Here is a 15,422-nt window from a genome sequence, read left to right on the forward strand (position 1 = left end):
CATGCTATTTTATTTATTGTCTTTATTTTTTCTTTTACCTTATTTGGTAGATTTTGTTATATTTCTATTGTTATATTTTGTAAAATAGAAACTATGGATAGTTTTTGTAATATTAACTCTTAAAGTGTATATTTATGTGATTTGCTTCTATATTTTTGGTATACCTCTTGTATACTGCCAAGCTGGCCTTCTTGTTATCAATGAGTTTTACTTACCTTATCAAAAAAGTTAATACTTGCATTTTAGTTGCTTCTCCATAGTTACAGTTTCAGTTGACTCATTCACTACCTCGTTTCGAATCCACTCTATGCATACAACTCTGGTTGCTGGTTGGGCCGGTTCGATGGCTTTGTATGAATTAGTGGTTTTTGATCCTTCTGATTCTGTTCTTGATCCAATGTGGAGACAGGGTATGTTCGTTATACCCTTATGACTCGTTTAGGAATAACCAATTCATGGAGCAGTTGGAGTATCACGGGAGGTTGGGGGTGGGGGGTTGGAGGGGGGGTGCGGACTAGCTTATGCTTTTTGGCAGCTAGCTAGCATTGGGTGTATTGAGATCTAAAAATATTTTGTGACGAACGTACAGGAAAACCTCTTTGGATTTGTCAAAGATCTTTAGAATTCATTTATTTCTCTCAAGGATAGCTTGCTTTGGTTTTGATGCATTTCATGGTCCCGGAATATGGATGTCCAATCCTTATGGACCAACGTGAAAAGTACCTGTAAATCCAGCGTGGGGCGTGGAAGGTTTTGATGAGCGGCTCTTTCCGATAGACCCTCGGCTCAAGGTAAAGATACAACAAGTGGGGTTTAGAAAGGATAGGATGTATGATCTCACCCCTACCTATGTAGCTTAGAGAGGTTGTATCCGATAAATCCACCGTTAGAAAACTCCTCTTACTTCCTCACACTATTCAAACACTTGTTAGTACTTCTTTGTACATATCTTTTTTGTGGCATTTACATATTTGATGGTGATGATGAATGTACTTCAAGAAAAACAAAATTTAAGACTTGACTTACAATCTGTAACAGAATTCTAGCTTTACTATCTGCAAATTTACATCAAAGAACTGACTTACAGCAACAGATTAATGTGTAATAAACGCTCGTTTACCATTCGTGATATGGTGAACTTGGGGTAGCTAGTCTTCATCATCGCTGAGAACAATCACATTTCTATCAGTCAATGAAGACCCCCGTGCAAGATGCTTCTTCAGATCTGTATTGGAAGAAGTCGGAATAGTTTTTCCAACGGCAGTATGATGTATTGGAGCGTTTCCTTTTGATTGTGATCGATGATTCAATGCATCTGCACCAACACACGGTCCAGATATCCGATCCACAGTATTTGTCGTTGAACTTGGACCAACTGTGGAAGAAGTCTGAATAGTTTTTCCAACGGCAGTATGCTGTATTGGAGTGTTTTCTTTTGATTGTGATCGATGATTCAATGCATCTGCACCAACACACGATCCAGATATCTGATCCAAAGTATTTGTCGTTGAACTTGGACGAACCGAAGGTGCAAAGAACACGTCTGCTTTCTTGTACCGTTGAGCATCTGACGCTTGTCTGGAGGTTGATCGGTGAGATTCACTCTCAGAGAGTTTCACGTCAGGAATTACAGGTTCGTCCTTCACTGTTACCGTACCTCCATCCTTTTTGGCATCTTTAGAAACGTCGGATACAGGCAATCCAAGTTTTTCTTTTGCCAGCTTATAAACTGCGCTTAACTTTCGATCCAAAGCTTCAACCATGATGTTCAGCTCATCTATTTCATACCGTATAAGCAAATACTTCTCGCTCCAAGCACAAGCACATAGCTGCTTGGCATGAAGAAGACAAGTATATTTATGCGGAGAACAGTTGCAGCCAATGGCAGAAAGGTATAGATCATAGAAGCATGTAACACACTCCCGTTTGGTGGAAGCGCAAAAGTCATACTCCATCTTTCGTGATTCAAGAGCAGCACACAGATATTTCCGTTGTCTCACTTCAGCGGCAACCCGAGTCTATCCAACATAAAAATGAAACGATGTATCATATTCAAAAATAACATAACTAGTCAGTAATGCGTGCATCTCTTACGAGAGTTTGTAACTCAACATGACATTAGCCCTTACTAAGGGCCCGTTAGCATAGTAACTTCCTCACAAAACGAGGGACCAACAGAAGTGGGGTCTGGGGAAGGTAAGTGTGTACGCAGACCTTACTCCTACCACGTGGAGGTAGAGAGGCTGATTCTGAGACCCTTAGCTCAGGTTAATCAAGTAGCTGTGAAAAGAAAACACGACAGTAAAGCAAACCTGACAACGAATAAGAAAAGCAGTACTGACTACACAGCATCCAGAAAAGGAACAGTAACAACAACAGAAAGCATATCAAAAAGAGAGCATTACGCAGGAGTTATTGTTGAAAGAGATCGAACGACTAGAGAGGGAAAACAGTTGTGGTTGATAACAAAATTAGAAGTACAACATAACGAGGAATGGAAGAAATGGCAATGTCAAATGAAACGAACAAGTCGCAGAAAGCCTGTTAGAATTGAAGTTCAGGAATTTGGAATGGCTCCTTATATAGAAGTCAATTATAATAGAGGCTAACCTGGAATGCTTTCGTTAAATAACCATAGTTCCAACAGACTGCCCTCCATTTTGAATTATCAAACGAATTATTGTTTTGTCGCGCAAGTTCTCCTAAAGACCTAATTGCTTCTGCAGCTGCATCAAGCAACAGCTTATCATGGGAGATTGATGTCTTTCTGTCCAGCTCACGGTACAGCTCCACAGCATTCTGACCATGTGGTAACCAGTCAAAGGGAGCAAAGTTTACTGCTTCATAACAATTAAATCCACAATCGAACTCTGCATGGTATGCTCCGGGGAGAATGAGAACAAACTCCTTTGGGTTTTGCACACAACGATAAACAGGTATACCCTCTGAAGTCAATATAGAAGGAGAGAATTGTGTGGCCTGCATCAAATATAAGGGTTGATCGATCAAATGGGAGGTAATAGACAAACTTTTCATCTTCATCGTGCAATTTATAACAACAACAACAACAATCCAGAGATCATTCGGATTCCGTTAGGAGAGTTCATTTTATTAGTAAAATTGAAAACGGAACCAGCTAAACATTCATTCCTTTCTTTCCAGGAAAAGGCAAACAACAACAACATACCCAGTGTATTCCCACAAATGGGGTCTGGGGAGGGTAAAGTGTACGCAGTCCATACCACTACCCTAGATGAAGTAGAGAGGTTGTTTCCAATAGACCCCCGGCTCAGGACAAATAGCAGTATAACAAGCAAAAAACATAAAAACAAACAACAAAATGGGGTAACACACCACTAGATAATAAAAGAAACGAAAACACCCACAGAGTAGTAAAAGACATTTCCTAATTAAAATAATGAAAAATATATTCACGAATTTGAAACTCACATGGTTGTGAAGCAAACAAGGATGTGCTGACAACTGTGGCAGATGCTTCTTGACAGCTTCCTCAAACTTGCAACGAAAACTGCCAGGAACCCCATAAAATATTCTCGGGGCACCAAAATGTATGTAGGATAGCAAATATAAGTGGTGCTCTTCAGTTCTCTAATAGAGGACAGAAAAAGAAGAAAATATAGGCAATTAATCAATCAAAAAGAAAATGCTAACAAATGAAATAATGCTCATCGTACTTTTTCCTCCCAAGAGAGATACTGCCCCGAGAATGATGATGCCCCTTCCCAGAAAAAACTAAGACACAAGAACAAATTCCCAAGCATAATTCGAATTAAAAGAACGAAAATCCTTGCTCAATGAAAAGACTGTAAATCTTACCCAGTGATTTGATGAAAAACACATTGCAACGGAGAGCCGGGGAAAGAAAATAGAGGAATTGCTACAACTCTCAAAGCGGAGAAGAGAATCTTGAAGCTTAGGGGTATTGTTCAAGTTCCAACCTGATTCCACATATTGGGGACACTCAGTTACATCCCGTGGATTGGTTTTAAGTGGAAAACCACTAGTTTCCGTAATATTCCCATGGAGCACCTAATAAACCAAATTGACAACGAAAAGTAAGAAAAAAAATGATAGAAGAAAACATGTTTGACGGATTTCTAGAAAAGAAAATTGCACTTCCAGAGAAAAACCTCAATTTCTTCAGTTGGATTCTCAATAATCCTCCAGTATTCTCCTTCAATATCAGGAATAGATGGTTCTGACAGCATCTTCGTTGCATCTTCTTTGTCGTTTGACACTGTGATCTGATCTTCCTTGACAAAGTACTGCCTCGTGAAATGATCAGCGTAATTCTTGAAAGCTTTCAGTTTAAACTTTGGCCCACTTTTGAGTTCAAAGTGTTCATTACAACAATCAAATTCTTTAAGTTCCACGTCGTGTTCCAAATCTGACTTCATACTTAGGATTTTCTGCCGTCTATTACTCGTCTTTTTATGGTCTCCCACAAGTCTATTCTTGAAAAACAGACTCTGGAAGTCGCTAATGCGCTGGACATGGGTGTCAACTCCATACCTCGTGTCCTCTTCGTTAATGCGGCAAGGTGGTTTCCAGGAAGAGGGAGGAACAATACGGCATACTCCATAGTTCTTGACATGTGGAAGGATGCTTGCAACATACTTGAGAGTATCTTCAAACTCCTAACATAAGATTTAATGTCATGAAAGCAGCATCCAGAGTACTTGTTTATGATGTAATAAAGGGCATACTATGTTGCTTGGACTCTTCAAAAATGTCAACAGGTGCATGTTGGATTCTCCAAAAGTAGTGTATTTTTGGAGAATCCGACACGGGTGCGGCATCGAAAGTGAAGAGTCCGTGCAACTTAGAGGGCATATACCAGGCTGAAAGAACGGATGTCAAGGAATACCTCCTCAGTAGGATGGAGTACAGGAGCCTCATCAAGTGAAGGGATCCGTGCCAATTCCGGACGACTTCTTGCAATAACCTGTGGAAAAAGCATATAAGAAACATCATCAGCTCAATGGTAACTGAAAACCAAAAAAGACAGATGTCGATCGCAACTAACTTTTGGGTAGAAAACAGTTAATCCTTGCCTTAAAACCAAATATTATACAATATTAAGGAAGAATGAACCTTCTGGCAGTTGTGACAACTGGAACATCCTCGAATCACTCCTTTTGGGAGATAAGCACGTGAAGGCGAACTCTAAGAAATAAATTGAACCCAGAGAAATCAAAAGACCAAACCATTATTTCTAACTAGCAGCGCTACATGCCAACAATTACACAGAGAAACAATAGATGCTGCAACATTCTTTGACTAGCCACCACAAGCGAAGATGCAACCAGATGGGCCTTTAACTCAATATATCTTGGACCTTAACTTCCAAGTAACGCACAAGACAATCAAATGAAGAAAAGAAAACCCGTAGAAAACAGAAAAGAACGTCATCATTGACCGGTACTCAAGCCCACTTGCCAAGAAATATGTTTTGATAAAGCCCATTAACAAATTTACAGTGTCCCACATTGATTGAGGGAATTGATTATTGACTCCTCATATGGTCTTGGACAACTCTCACCTAATGCGATAACATTTTACATTGACTTAGTTTCAAAGTTCATTTTCTTAACATGGTAGGTATCAAAGCCACACATACTCTTGTTGATTTGTTGAGGATCATACTATGTCGTCCACACTTCAAATGTCCAGGTTTAGGCGATACATTGAATGTTGGAGTCCCACATATTTCTAACTAGGTTGATGGAATGGGACATCGTATTGGTATATGGTCTCTTGGACAATTCTCTATCTAATTAACTTGCTTTTTCTAGGTAGAGTTATTAGAAAACAAGCACGTATATTAGGATTTAGGACTAGTTAGTACCTCTCATTTTATAATCAGAGAAGAGCTTACTTAATAGTACAAGCTTTTGAGGAATGTTACTGGATAGTATGGGCGACAAGGGCTCAACATCCAGAGACACTACGATTCAGTTTTAACGCTAGTTCCGCATATACACTTCCATATTAACTACTCCCTCCGTCCCATTTTACGTGTCATCATTTCCTTTTTTGTCCGTCCCAAAAAGAATATCACCTTTGCTTATTTGGTAACTATTTAAAGACACAATTCCACTTTTACCTTTATTGATCCCACTTATAAGGCCCACATAATTAAAAATAATAATACATTATTTTAATAAAGGACAATTTAGTAAAAAGCATCAAGTCTTTACTTATTTCTTAAACTCCGTGCCCGGTCAAACTATGACGCATAAAATGGGATGGAGGGAGTACTATTTACATATACTAGTTCATTATTGACAAGTAAAGGAGCAAAAGAATTCTTCATTAGGCCCTTCCCCTATACAGTGAGCGGCAATGAGAGAACACAAACTTATCAGCTGATGCAACTTTCCTATTGATAAATCCAAAATAAATTTCATAAATGTGCAAGAAGATGATGCAGGGTTAATAGGTATAAATGCTCAGTTGTATAGCTCCCAAAAAATCTATCCACCCCTTTAGAAATCCTCCTGATCTTTTCTCTCCATCGTCCCAAAAAAAGTATACTGATGCTATTTCCCAAACTTTCTTCCATTCTTTCCTTAAGCTGAACTTCCATGTCGCAAAGGTATCTGCGACTTATAGGTTCTATTCCCCCTCTATAATCCAGATATCTATAGCAAGATTTGCGTTTTGCTACTGGGCCTAAACATACCATCCTGTCCTGCCCTTGCTATCGCACGTGGCGATAAATATCTTGAAGAAAATTCTCCATTTCTTCCTATTTCCAATCACCTGTCAGTTAACATAAGAGTTCTTTTTGACAACCATAGTGTCTGGGCGAGCTTGTGCACACCTCAACTAATTCACGGGATATCCACCACCTCCTGCCGGTAACAGGTAACTCTGTCACTACGGCAATGACAGATGGGAAGAAATCACCAGGTTTTTGACAGTTAACATGGGTTTCTTCTTGTTCCAAAAAATACAGGGATGCATACGATCAACAGGAATAATCCTCGGTAAAGCACAAAAATAGTTTTCTGTATATGCATCTCTCACCAGATATGTTTATCTCATCCTCTCAAACCAGGAGCATCAGCTATGGTATTCACTCTTCTTTTCATGCCTTCTCAATAAAAAAAAAGCACGAGGGGATATTGAAGGTGACACAAGCTCAAAACTTATAGCATAATCAATTTAATTGAAATCTACTATTAATTTTTTTATACTAAGCATACAACAACAGACGTAGCGTTGTTTATACTGTAATGGAAATTAAAACAGGATTTATGAGAAAAAATTATGAAAATCTTACTAACCTTATCAGCTTCACATCCAGAATCTTCTTCCATGTGATCAACATCATCATCAAGTATCCAAGGCCTACACCTAACAGAACTCTTAAGCTTTCCTACGCTAATAATTGTTGAAGTAGATGCCGCCTGGCTAGGATCTTGCTCAGACTCATTCCCAACAGCGACAAATTTACAGGCTTTCTCATTATTTTCTACCTCCTTTAATGTGAAGGGCATTGGCGATTCAAAACCAGGTGGAATTGGATACTTTTTCCAGTCGTCACTTTCACCATGTAATCTTGTGCGCTTGGCCCCCATTAGCACTGAAACAAAATAGCGCTGGAACAAAAGGGAAAGCATTAGTGAACATGAAACGTGGCATGGACTTATTTTGGCTTTTAACACTAAGCTAAGTTGCACGGACTCTTCACTTTCGATGTCGCACCCGTGTCGGATTCTCCAAAAGTACACTCCTTTTGGAGAATCCGACACGCACCCGCTGATATTTTTGAAGAGTCCGAGCAACATAGACACTAAGGAAGAAAATAACCAAAAACAGGCATAGTTCATCAATGTCAATGTAAGTTTTATCTCTTAACTTCACCTTTATATCTCTGTCGAGCACAATCAGACATCCAACTTCAGAACTGACCTGCAACAAGAGAACACAGATAAATGAGAAAATACTAGCCAAATATGACATATGGTCAAATTTTAAATAATATACAAAAAGTAACAAAAAAAAGAATTTGGTCGAGCCTGGTATTGCAAGGTTGATAAGAATAGGTGTGGATGAATTTCAAACAAATTCTTCATGAAATTCCTTTTGTAAATTGAAGAACATAAATCTTGTTACCCAGAGAAAACCAAAAGGAAGGGGGGGAAGGGATACACAACAGAAAGAACCTAATCTGATTTTCTTTTTCACAACCGGCAATTAACTATATTGAGATAAACAGCAAAGCGCTGAGAAGGTTCTCTGTAGGCACAAAGCAGAATATCCCCCCATGCAAGAACAAAACGAGGGGCACGCAGTCTATACAGAAATCTATTCTTGTAGTGAATTGCTGAAATCGAACATACTGTTTTCATTCTTTACATCCTGAAAGTTGCACCAAAAAGCCATAAGCCAAAGACATCTGTAAACCTTAGTACAGAGAAAGCTTTCCGTCAACAAAATCCAACAGATGCAAGTCGGCACGGTAACCCACAGATTTATTGCTGGTTTCCTGATCCCACTTCTCCCCAGAAAGTCAACAGGTTTGGGGAAGTAATAAAAATTGAAGCAAAGTCACGCAAAATCCATATCCGAGAGAAAATGCAGCGCTGCTAGCCGTAATTGACTGGATACACTCTTCATATAACATCTTAGCTCGGAAACTCTAATTAATTTCTCCTAGCAAGTTCGTCTAACGGGTTACATTAAAAAAGAGAGAGAATTTTAAGGATGGAATAGCAAATGCACTTGCTGTTAATCTGTGTCCTGTAACTCGTACAAATTCAGACCTATCCGCCATCTCTCTCCTTCAACAATGGCTTCACTTCCCTTCTAGACACTACGTTCCTTTTTCTTGAAAAAGAATCAATCAACCACCTATGTCTCAACTTCAATCTAATTAGAGCCAACTCAATCATCCTATGTATCTATGTGGATCTATTTAATTCATAGATATTAGATTCCCAAAAAGAATGATATTGTGGCATTTATGAAGCAGTAACGGATCAAAATATAGCGAAGCACCGAGAAGTCAGACCATAAAAGTTGATGGTAGTATATAAGACGGAGTTGCTTGGATGGCAAGCACCCCTCACTTCCAACCCGAAGGTCGTGAGTTCGAGTCACCAAGGGAGCTAGGGAAGGGTTAAAAAGGAAAGAATAACAAACTAGCACAACCCCATTCCATAATTCATCAAAATAACAAAGAAACAAACAGAAATACACAGCAAAAAGTCAAATCTTGAACCAAAAATTGCAGTAATGTCCTTTAAATTCCCCAAAAGAATGATGCGGGCATTAAATTCACCCAAACTTGCACAAAACCGTTACATATTTCAGTACAATAACAAAGAATAAACACAAATACACAGCAAAATAATCGAATCTTGAACCAAAACAGAATAAAAACTAGTAGACAAGACGGAGTTGCTCGGACGGCAAGCACCCATCACTTCAAACCCGAAGGTCCTGAATTCGAGTCACCAAGGGAGCTAGGGAGGGGTTAAAAAGGAAAAAAATAGCAAACTAGCACAACCCCATTTCATATTTCAGTACAATAACAAACAATAAACAGAAATACACAGCAAAAAATCGAATCTTGAACCAAAACAGAATAACAAACTAGCAGACAAGACGGAGTTGCTCCGATGGCAAGCACCCCTCACTTCCAACCCGAAGGTTGTGAGTTCAAGTCACCAAGGGAGCTAGAGAGGGGTTAAAAAAGACAAAAAAATAACAAACTAGCACAACCCCATTCCATAATTCAACAAAATTACAAAGAACAAACAGAAATACAGAGCAAAAAATCGAATCTTGAACCAATACAGAATAACAAAGTTGCTTGGATGGCAAGCAGCTCTCACTTCCAAACCGAAGACTGTGAGTTCGAGTCACTAAAGGAGCTAGGGAGAGGTTAAAAAAAAGAAAAAAAAAACAAGCACAACCCCATTCCATAATTTATCAACATAACAAAGAACAAACAGAAATACACAGCAAAATATCAAATCTTGAACCAAAACTTGCAGTAATGCCCCTTAATACCCAAAAAGAATGATGTGGTCATTAAATTCACCCAAACTAGCACAGCCCCACTTCATATTTCAGAAAAACAACAAAGAACAAACAGAAATACACAGCAAAAAATCGAATCTTGACCCAAAATAGAATAACAAACTTGCTCGGATGGCAAGCACCCCTCACTTCCAAACCGAAGATTGTGAGTTCGAGTCACTAATGGAGCTAGAGATGGGTTAAAAAAGAAAGGAATAACAAACTAACACAACCCCATTCCATAATTCATCAACATAACAAAAAAACAAACAGAAATACACAGCAAAAAATCAAATCTTGAACCAAAACTTGCAGTAATGCCCCTTAAATACCCAAAAAGAACGATGTGCTCATTAAATTCACCCAAACTAGCACAACCCCACTTCATATTTCAGCAAAATAACAAAGAATAAACATTGAATTCACCCAAATTAGCACAACCCCACTACATATTTCGTAAAAATAACAAAGAATAAACAAGAAACACAACAAAAAATGAAGCAAAACTTAAAGTAAACTACCTATAAAGTAGATTGTAAAAGGTGATTCTTGTTTTTTGGAGTTGCAAAGTCATAAGTGTTGAAAATGGAGGAACCCCATATACCTAGTACTTCTGACAAAACTCCAAGGAATCTAAACTATGGAGGATTTTTTATTTTTATTTTTAATCAAGATTCTACTTCTACAAAATTTCAATTGAAATAATAAGTTTTTTTTTTTTATAAAGCCAAAATTGTTTACTTATTTATGTGTGTAATGTCTATTTTGACCCTTTAAATATAATGTTTTGGTATATTTTTAGTTTCTTAAAGGGAAAAGGATTCGAAATATACCTAATCTTTGACGAAATTTATTGTAACACGCTTCAACTTTACGGGAGTCCTGTAATCCCTCGACTATTTATTATCGTATTTCTATGGCATATATTCGTCCGGTGCGTAAGGGCTGAAATGGTCCGTCCAGCTGGACAAATATATGCCACAGAAATACGGTAATAAATAATTGAAGAGGGTCATAAGACTCCCGCAAAGTTAAGGCATGTTACTGCAAATCTAGCCAAGTTTAGGTATATTTTCAACTATTTTCTCGTTCTTGAATTTGCAAAAGCAGAGCGGTTTTGATTCAAGTAACAAAATGGACTTAAAAATCTTATGATGATTATTAAAAGTATGATCAAAAGCGATCAACTTTTTGATCGTGTAAAAAGTCGATTGATATTTTTGATCCGTGTTTATCGCGATTTTTAGTAATCGTAACAATTTTTAAATTCATTTGTTTGTGGAGCGAATGTGTTTCATTTTAGAAAATTTACGGGATTATAGTTTTTTAAGGTTATATTTTAAGGAATAAATAACCCTGATTTAAAACTTGATATCGTGAATTGAAAATTAATGTGAAAAATTAAATCGAATAGGGCAAAGTATGACATTAATTAAACTATTAAAAATAAAATAAAGATATCCTCAATTTGATTTTTAATCCAAAATATTACTGAAGTATTATAAATTAGATACTTAATTATATTCCTATTTTGTTAACAGATAGTTTTTTCTTAAAAAAAATATTTCTTTAATGAGATGGACTCCTAAAAAAAATATAATTTCCCCCTTTATTTCATATAGAGAAAAGCGTCAAATTTATTTTTGATATAACTGATATAAAATAAGCTTATCCGTTATTTTAGAATTATCTGGTTCTCAACCTGTCATCTAAATTGTTATTATTAGCTAGCGAAAATCATTTTTCCTATTAATATTTTTTTAAAATGTCACATATTATGTATTCAAGATTTTAAACCACGACCTATAATATATAGCGCCAATTTTGAACTACAATACTTATTGTAGGGTAATTATTGAATACCACATTTCACCTATGCTTCAGTTGTGGACAAAATAATGTAATTTAAAAGGATAATTATCCAGTGCACTAATAATTGTACTTTTTGCATATGAATTTTGAGTATAAAAGGTCCAAACCACTTGAATTTTGGGACATTTATTTTCTTCAAAAAATCATAGTAAAAGTTAATAAAAATTATATTATTGCAAATTAAACATGCCTAACCCTAATTTGAATTTTAAAAGGTGATCAAATTGATGGTGAAATTCAAAAAAAAAAAAAAAAAAAACAGTTGAATATATTAGAGCTAATGAAAAATGTAACAATGGTATTCTAATGAAGAATATTTTCTTCTCAAAATAGTTGACATGTACAAATTTTACATAATTAGTTGAACTGTACGTGTAATTTTTTATTATTTAAAATTAGACAATTTTATCTATTGCAAAGACGTTTAGTAAAATGCAAAAAGTTCAAATCACTTCTCAAATATCCTTCACACTTTAATATAGTAATGTAAATATAACATATACTATCAAAAGTTTCAAGTGGTTAATGGATCGTCACTTTTGCATTTGTCATGTGGTACCTCTTTTCTTTGCTGTTAGAGGGTAAGAGAGAGACATCGACTTGAACTATATTTGTAGTACGATAATTTTTTTTTTTTATCTATATTTAAAATCTTTCCTTATTTTTAAAGTGAAATATTTAGAAAATCTTTGATTATTTACTTAAAACTTTCAAAACATATTTATTTCTAGAATTTTCAAACTTATTTATTTCTAGATTTTTCAAACCTTCTTTAAATCAACTTTAGTTGATTTCGAATTCTTAAATTAATGAAAAAGATATTATTTTTCATTAATTCTGATGACTTTTATTAATGAAAGGTTTTATCATAAATATTTAATTAATTTCAACTCTTAAATGTTTAAAAAAATAGTAAAAAGATAATTTTATCTAAAGCAAAGACTTTTAATGAAGGACAAAAAATTAAATAATATTTCTAAGGTCTTCACACTGTTAATATAGTATAAATATAATATAAACCATTATTTCACGGGTATGTAAAATAATATAGTTAGACAAATAATACTAACAACCAAATATGTCAATTATTCCTATCAAATCTTAGATAATCATGGCCACATTCATTGATAAAATAGATATTCTCTTATAATGCACTCAACTTTATCAAAGAAAAAATATGCTTTATAGTCTATATACGACAACTGAAGGAAGCATTGAAATCTTATTTGCATCATAAATCTACTTAGATCAAATTCAACAGAATTGTAGGGTGCAAGTCAATTTTTCACTTCAAAATTTGAATAGCAAAATCTTTTAGTAATTTAAATTTGTACTCAGTTGGTCGTGGGTGTATTTAAAAGGATGAAAATGACTAGCTAATAAATTTCTTCTATTTAAATCAAATCAGATAAAAGATAAATCTTAAAGTAATTGTAGAAATTAATTACTTTAGTTGGAATGTCATTCGTCAATCTGGGCTTAACATTCATTACTTGAGGATCGATAGAGATTTTATTCGAATTTGTCCTTGTCCTCCACTTTTCCTTAGTAACTTAGAACACACCTAAAATATCTAGATTTTTTTAGTTTCATATCGAAATTATTATGGGTTCTCCTACTACAACACACTACTCTTTTTTTCTATTGACAAATAGCTTGAAAATTATTATAATGATGTATAAATAAAGTGAGAATAAAAAATACACAAAAAGTATCTCAATTATTTTAGTTCTCTACCCAAACTTTCACCAAACGTTCTATATATCTATATGATTGTCTAAGTCTGAAACAAATTATGAGATCTCATACTACAAATCACTCTTTCTTTTTCCTCTATCAACAAACAACTTCAAAATTACTATGATGTTTTATGATCAATAAAGCGACGGGTCAAAAACATAACCTAAAGTATCTCAATTATTTTAGTTCTCTATCCAAACTTTCACCAAACGTTCTATACATCTATATGATTGTCTAAGTCTGAAACAAATTATGAGATCTCATACTACAAATCACTCTTTCTTTTTCCTCTATCAACAAACAACTTCGAAATTATTATGATGATTTATGATCAATAAAGCGACGGGTCAAAAACATAACCTAAAGTATCTCAAAATTTTTAATTTCCTACCTTATCTTTCACCAATTGCTCTATACATTTAAATAATCGTCCAAAATAAATTATGAGAGATTATACTACAAATCACAAATCACTCTTTCCCCCTATTCAACAAACAACTTAAAAATTCTTATGATAACTTATGAAAAAAAGTGAAGGGTCAAAAACACGCATAAAATATCTCAATATTTTTAGTTTATTACCTGAACTATTACCAACATTTATCGTCTTTGCATTATTCCCTCATTATTCCATGAAAAGCCAATGTTATAAAGGAGTGCATAAAAACCCTGAGAAAATAAAACTTCTTCAATTAGAAGTTAATTTTTAAGATAAGTTTTTCTCCAGATTAAATAAACCTTGAATAACAATAAAACAAATAAATTATCAAATAAATTTTAAATTTTTTGAAATACTTACTAATACGATATTCAAAAATTATTTTTTTTAGTAAGTATATCATAAATATACTATATCATAAAATTTTTTTCTGAACATTTTCTTTTGTACTAGTAATTTCTTCCTGAACATTAAATATACTTGAGAAAGTCAGTATTAGTAAATACTATCATAAATCTCTATATATTTTTTTCTTTTGTTTTCATGTGTCCAATATAATCTTTCCTTATATTTGACATGAAAAGAAGAAAAAGAACATGAAAAGAAGAAGAATATAAGAAAAGATTTAGTATTCAAGTATTTTAATTGTGATATTTAATTCAAGAAAATAATTTGTAGAAAATATAATCTTAAATTTTGATTGATTCTATTTTAGCCAGGAAAGGTTTTTTCAAAACAATATCTTATTTTTGTTTGGGAAGGTTTTTATTTGTTACTATAGTCAATATTTAATATCATTAAAATAATAAAAAAATAGCGAAAAAATAATTTTATCTAAAGCGGTGACTTTTAATGAATGGCAAAAAGTTCAATTCACTTTTCTAAGGGTCTTTACACTTTTAATATATTATAGATTATAGGTATAGATTGTATATTATATATTATAGATTATAGATTATAGATTCTCAATGAAAAATTAATAATGTGTGCAAATTAAAATTCCGACTTAATACCACTTACTTATCTTATCATAACTGCTTAAAATCCTAACCTTTTTTTAAATAATTACATAAATCCTTGATTTTATTTAAAAGTGTGGATACATCACTGAAGAATGTCATATATCCGTATAAAATTAAGTGATGTATTCAAAAAATGTGATATATCCAAAAAAATCGCTAAATATATCTTTGATTTACTCGACATAAAATAATTTTATCCTTAATTTTTTTAAGTGTCTAATTCGTAACCTTGTCATCCAGATCCCACATCGGGACATGGGCCCATCCACCAAACCTTGAGCTAACACCCACCG

The 15,422-nt window shown here is 34.5% G+C and overlaps 1 protein-coding gene across 2 annotated transcripts; it reads right to left on the reverse strand.

Annotated features, from left to right (window-relative positions):
* Positions 1-870: 870 nt before the first annotated feature.
* Positions 871-10,741, reverse strand: LOC107873673 (putative lysine-specific demethylase JMJ16). Of its 2 annotated transcripts, none has more exons than XM_016720606.2 (9): positions 10,578-10,741; positions 7,894-7,941; positions 7,314-7,628; positions 4,889-4,966; positions 4,152-4,658; positions 3,838-4,050; positions 3,451-3,609; positions 2,611-2,979; positions 871-2,018 (listed from the first exon to the last, which is right to left on the reverse strand). In XM_016720606.2, exons 3-9 carry the CDS (start codon positions 7,605-7,607, stop codon positions 1,149-1,151), a joined length of 2,490 nt encoding a protein of 829 aa, XP_016576092.2. In that variant the 5' UTR covers positions 7,608-7,628; positions 7,894-7,941; positions 10,578-10,741; the 3' UTR covers positions 871-1,148. The 2 variants fall into 2 exon arrangements, with proteins under 2 accessions (XP_016576092.2, XP_016576091.2); XM_016720605.2 differs by lacking the exon at positions 10,578-10,741 and adding an exon at positions 8,373-10,548.
* Between the last annotated feature and the right edge of the window lie 4,681 nt (positions 10,742-15,422).

The sequence above is a fragment of the Capsicum annuum genome, chromosome 6 (genome assembly GCF_002878395.1).
Source record: "Capsicum annuum cultivar UCD-10X-F1 chromosome 6, UCD10Xv1.1, whole genome shotgun sequence".
Taxonomy (NCBI): Eukaryota; Viridiplantae; Streptophyta; class Magnoliopsida; order Solanales; family Solanaceae; genus Capsicum; species Capsicum annuum.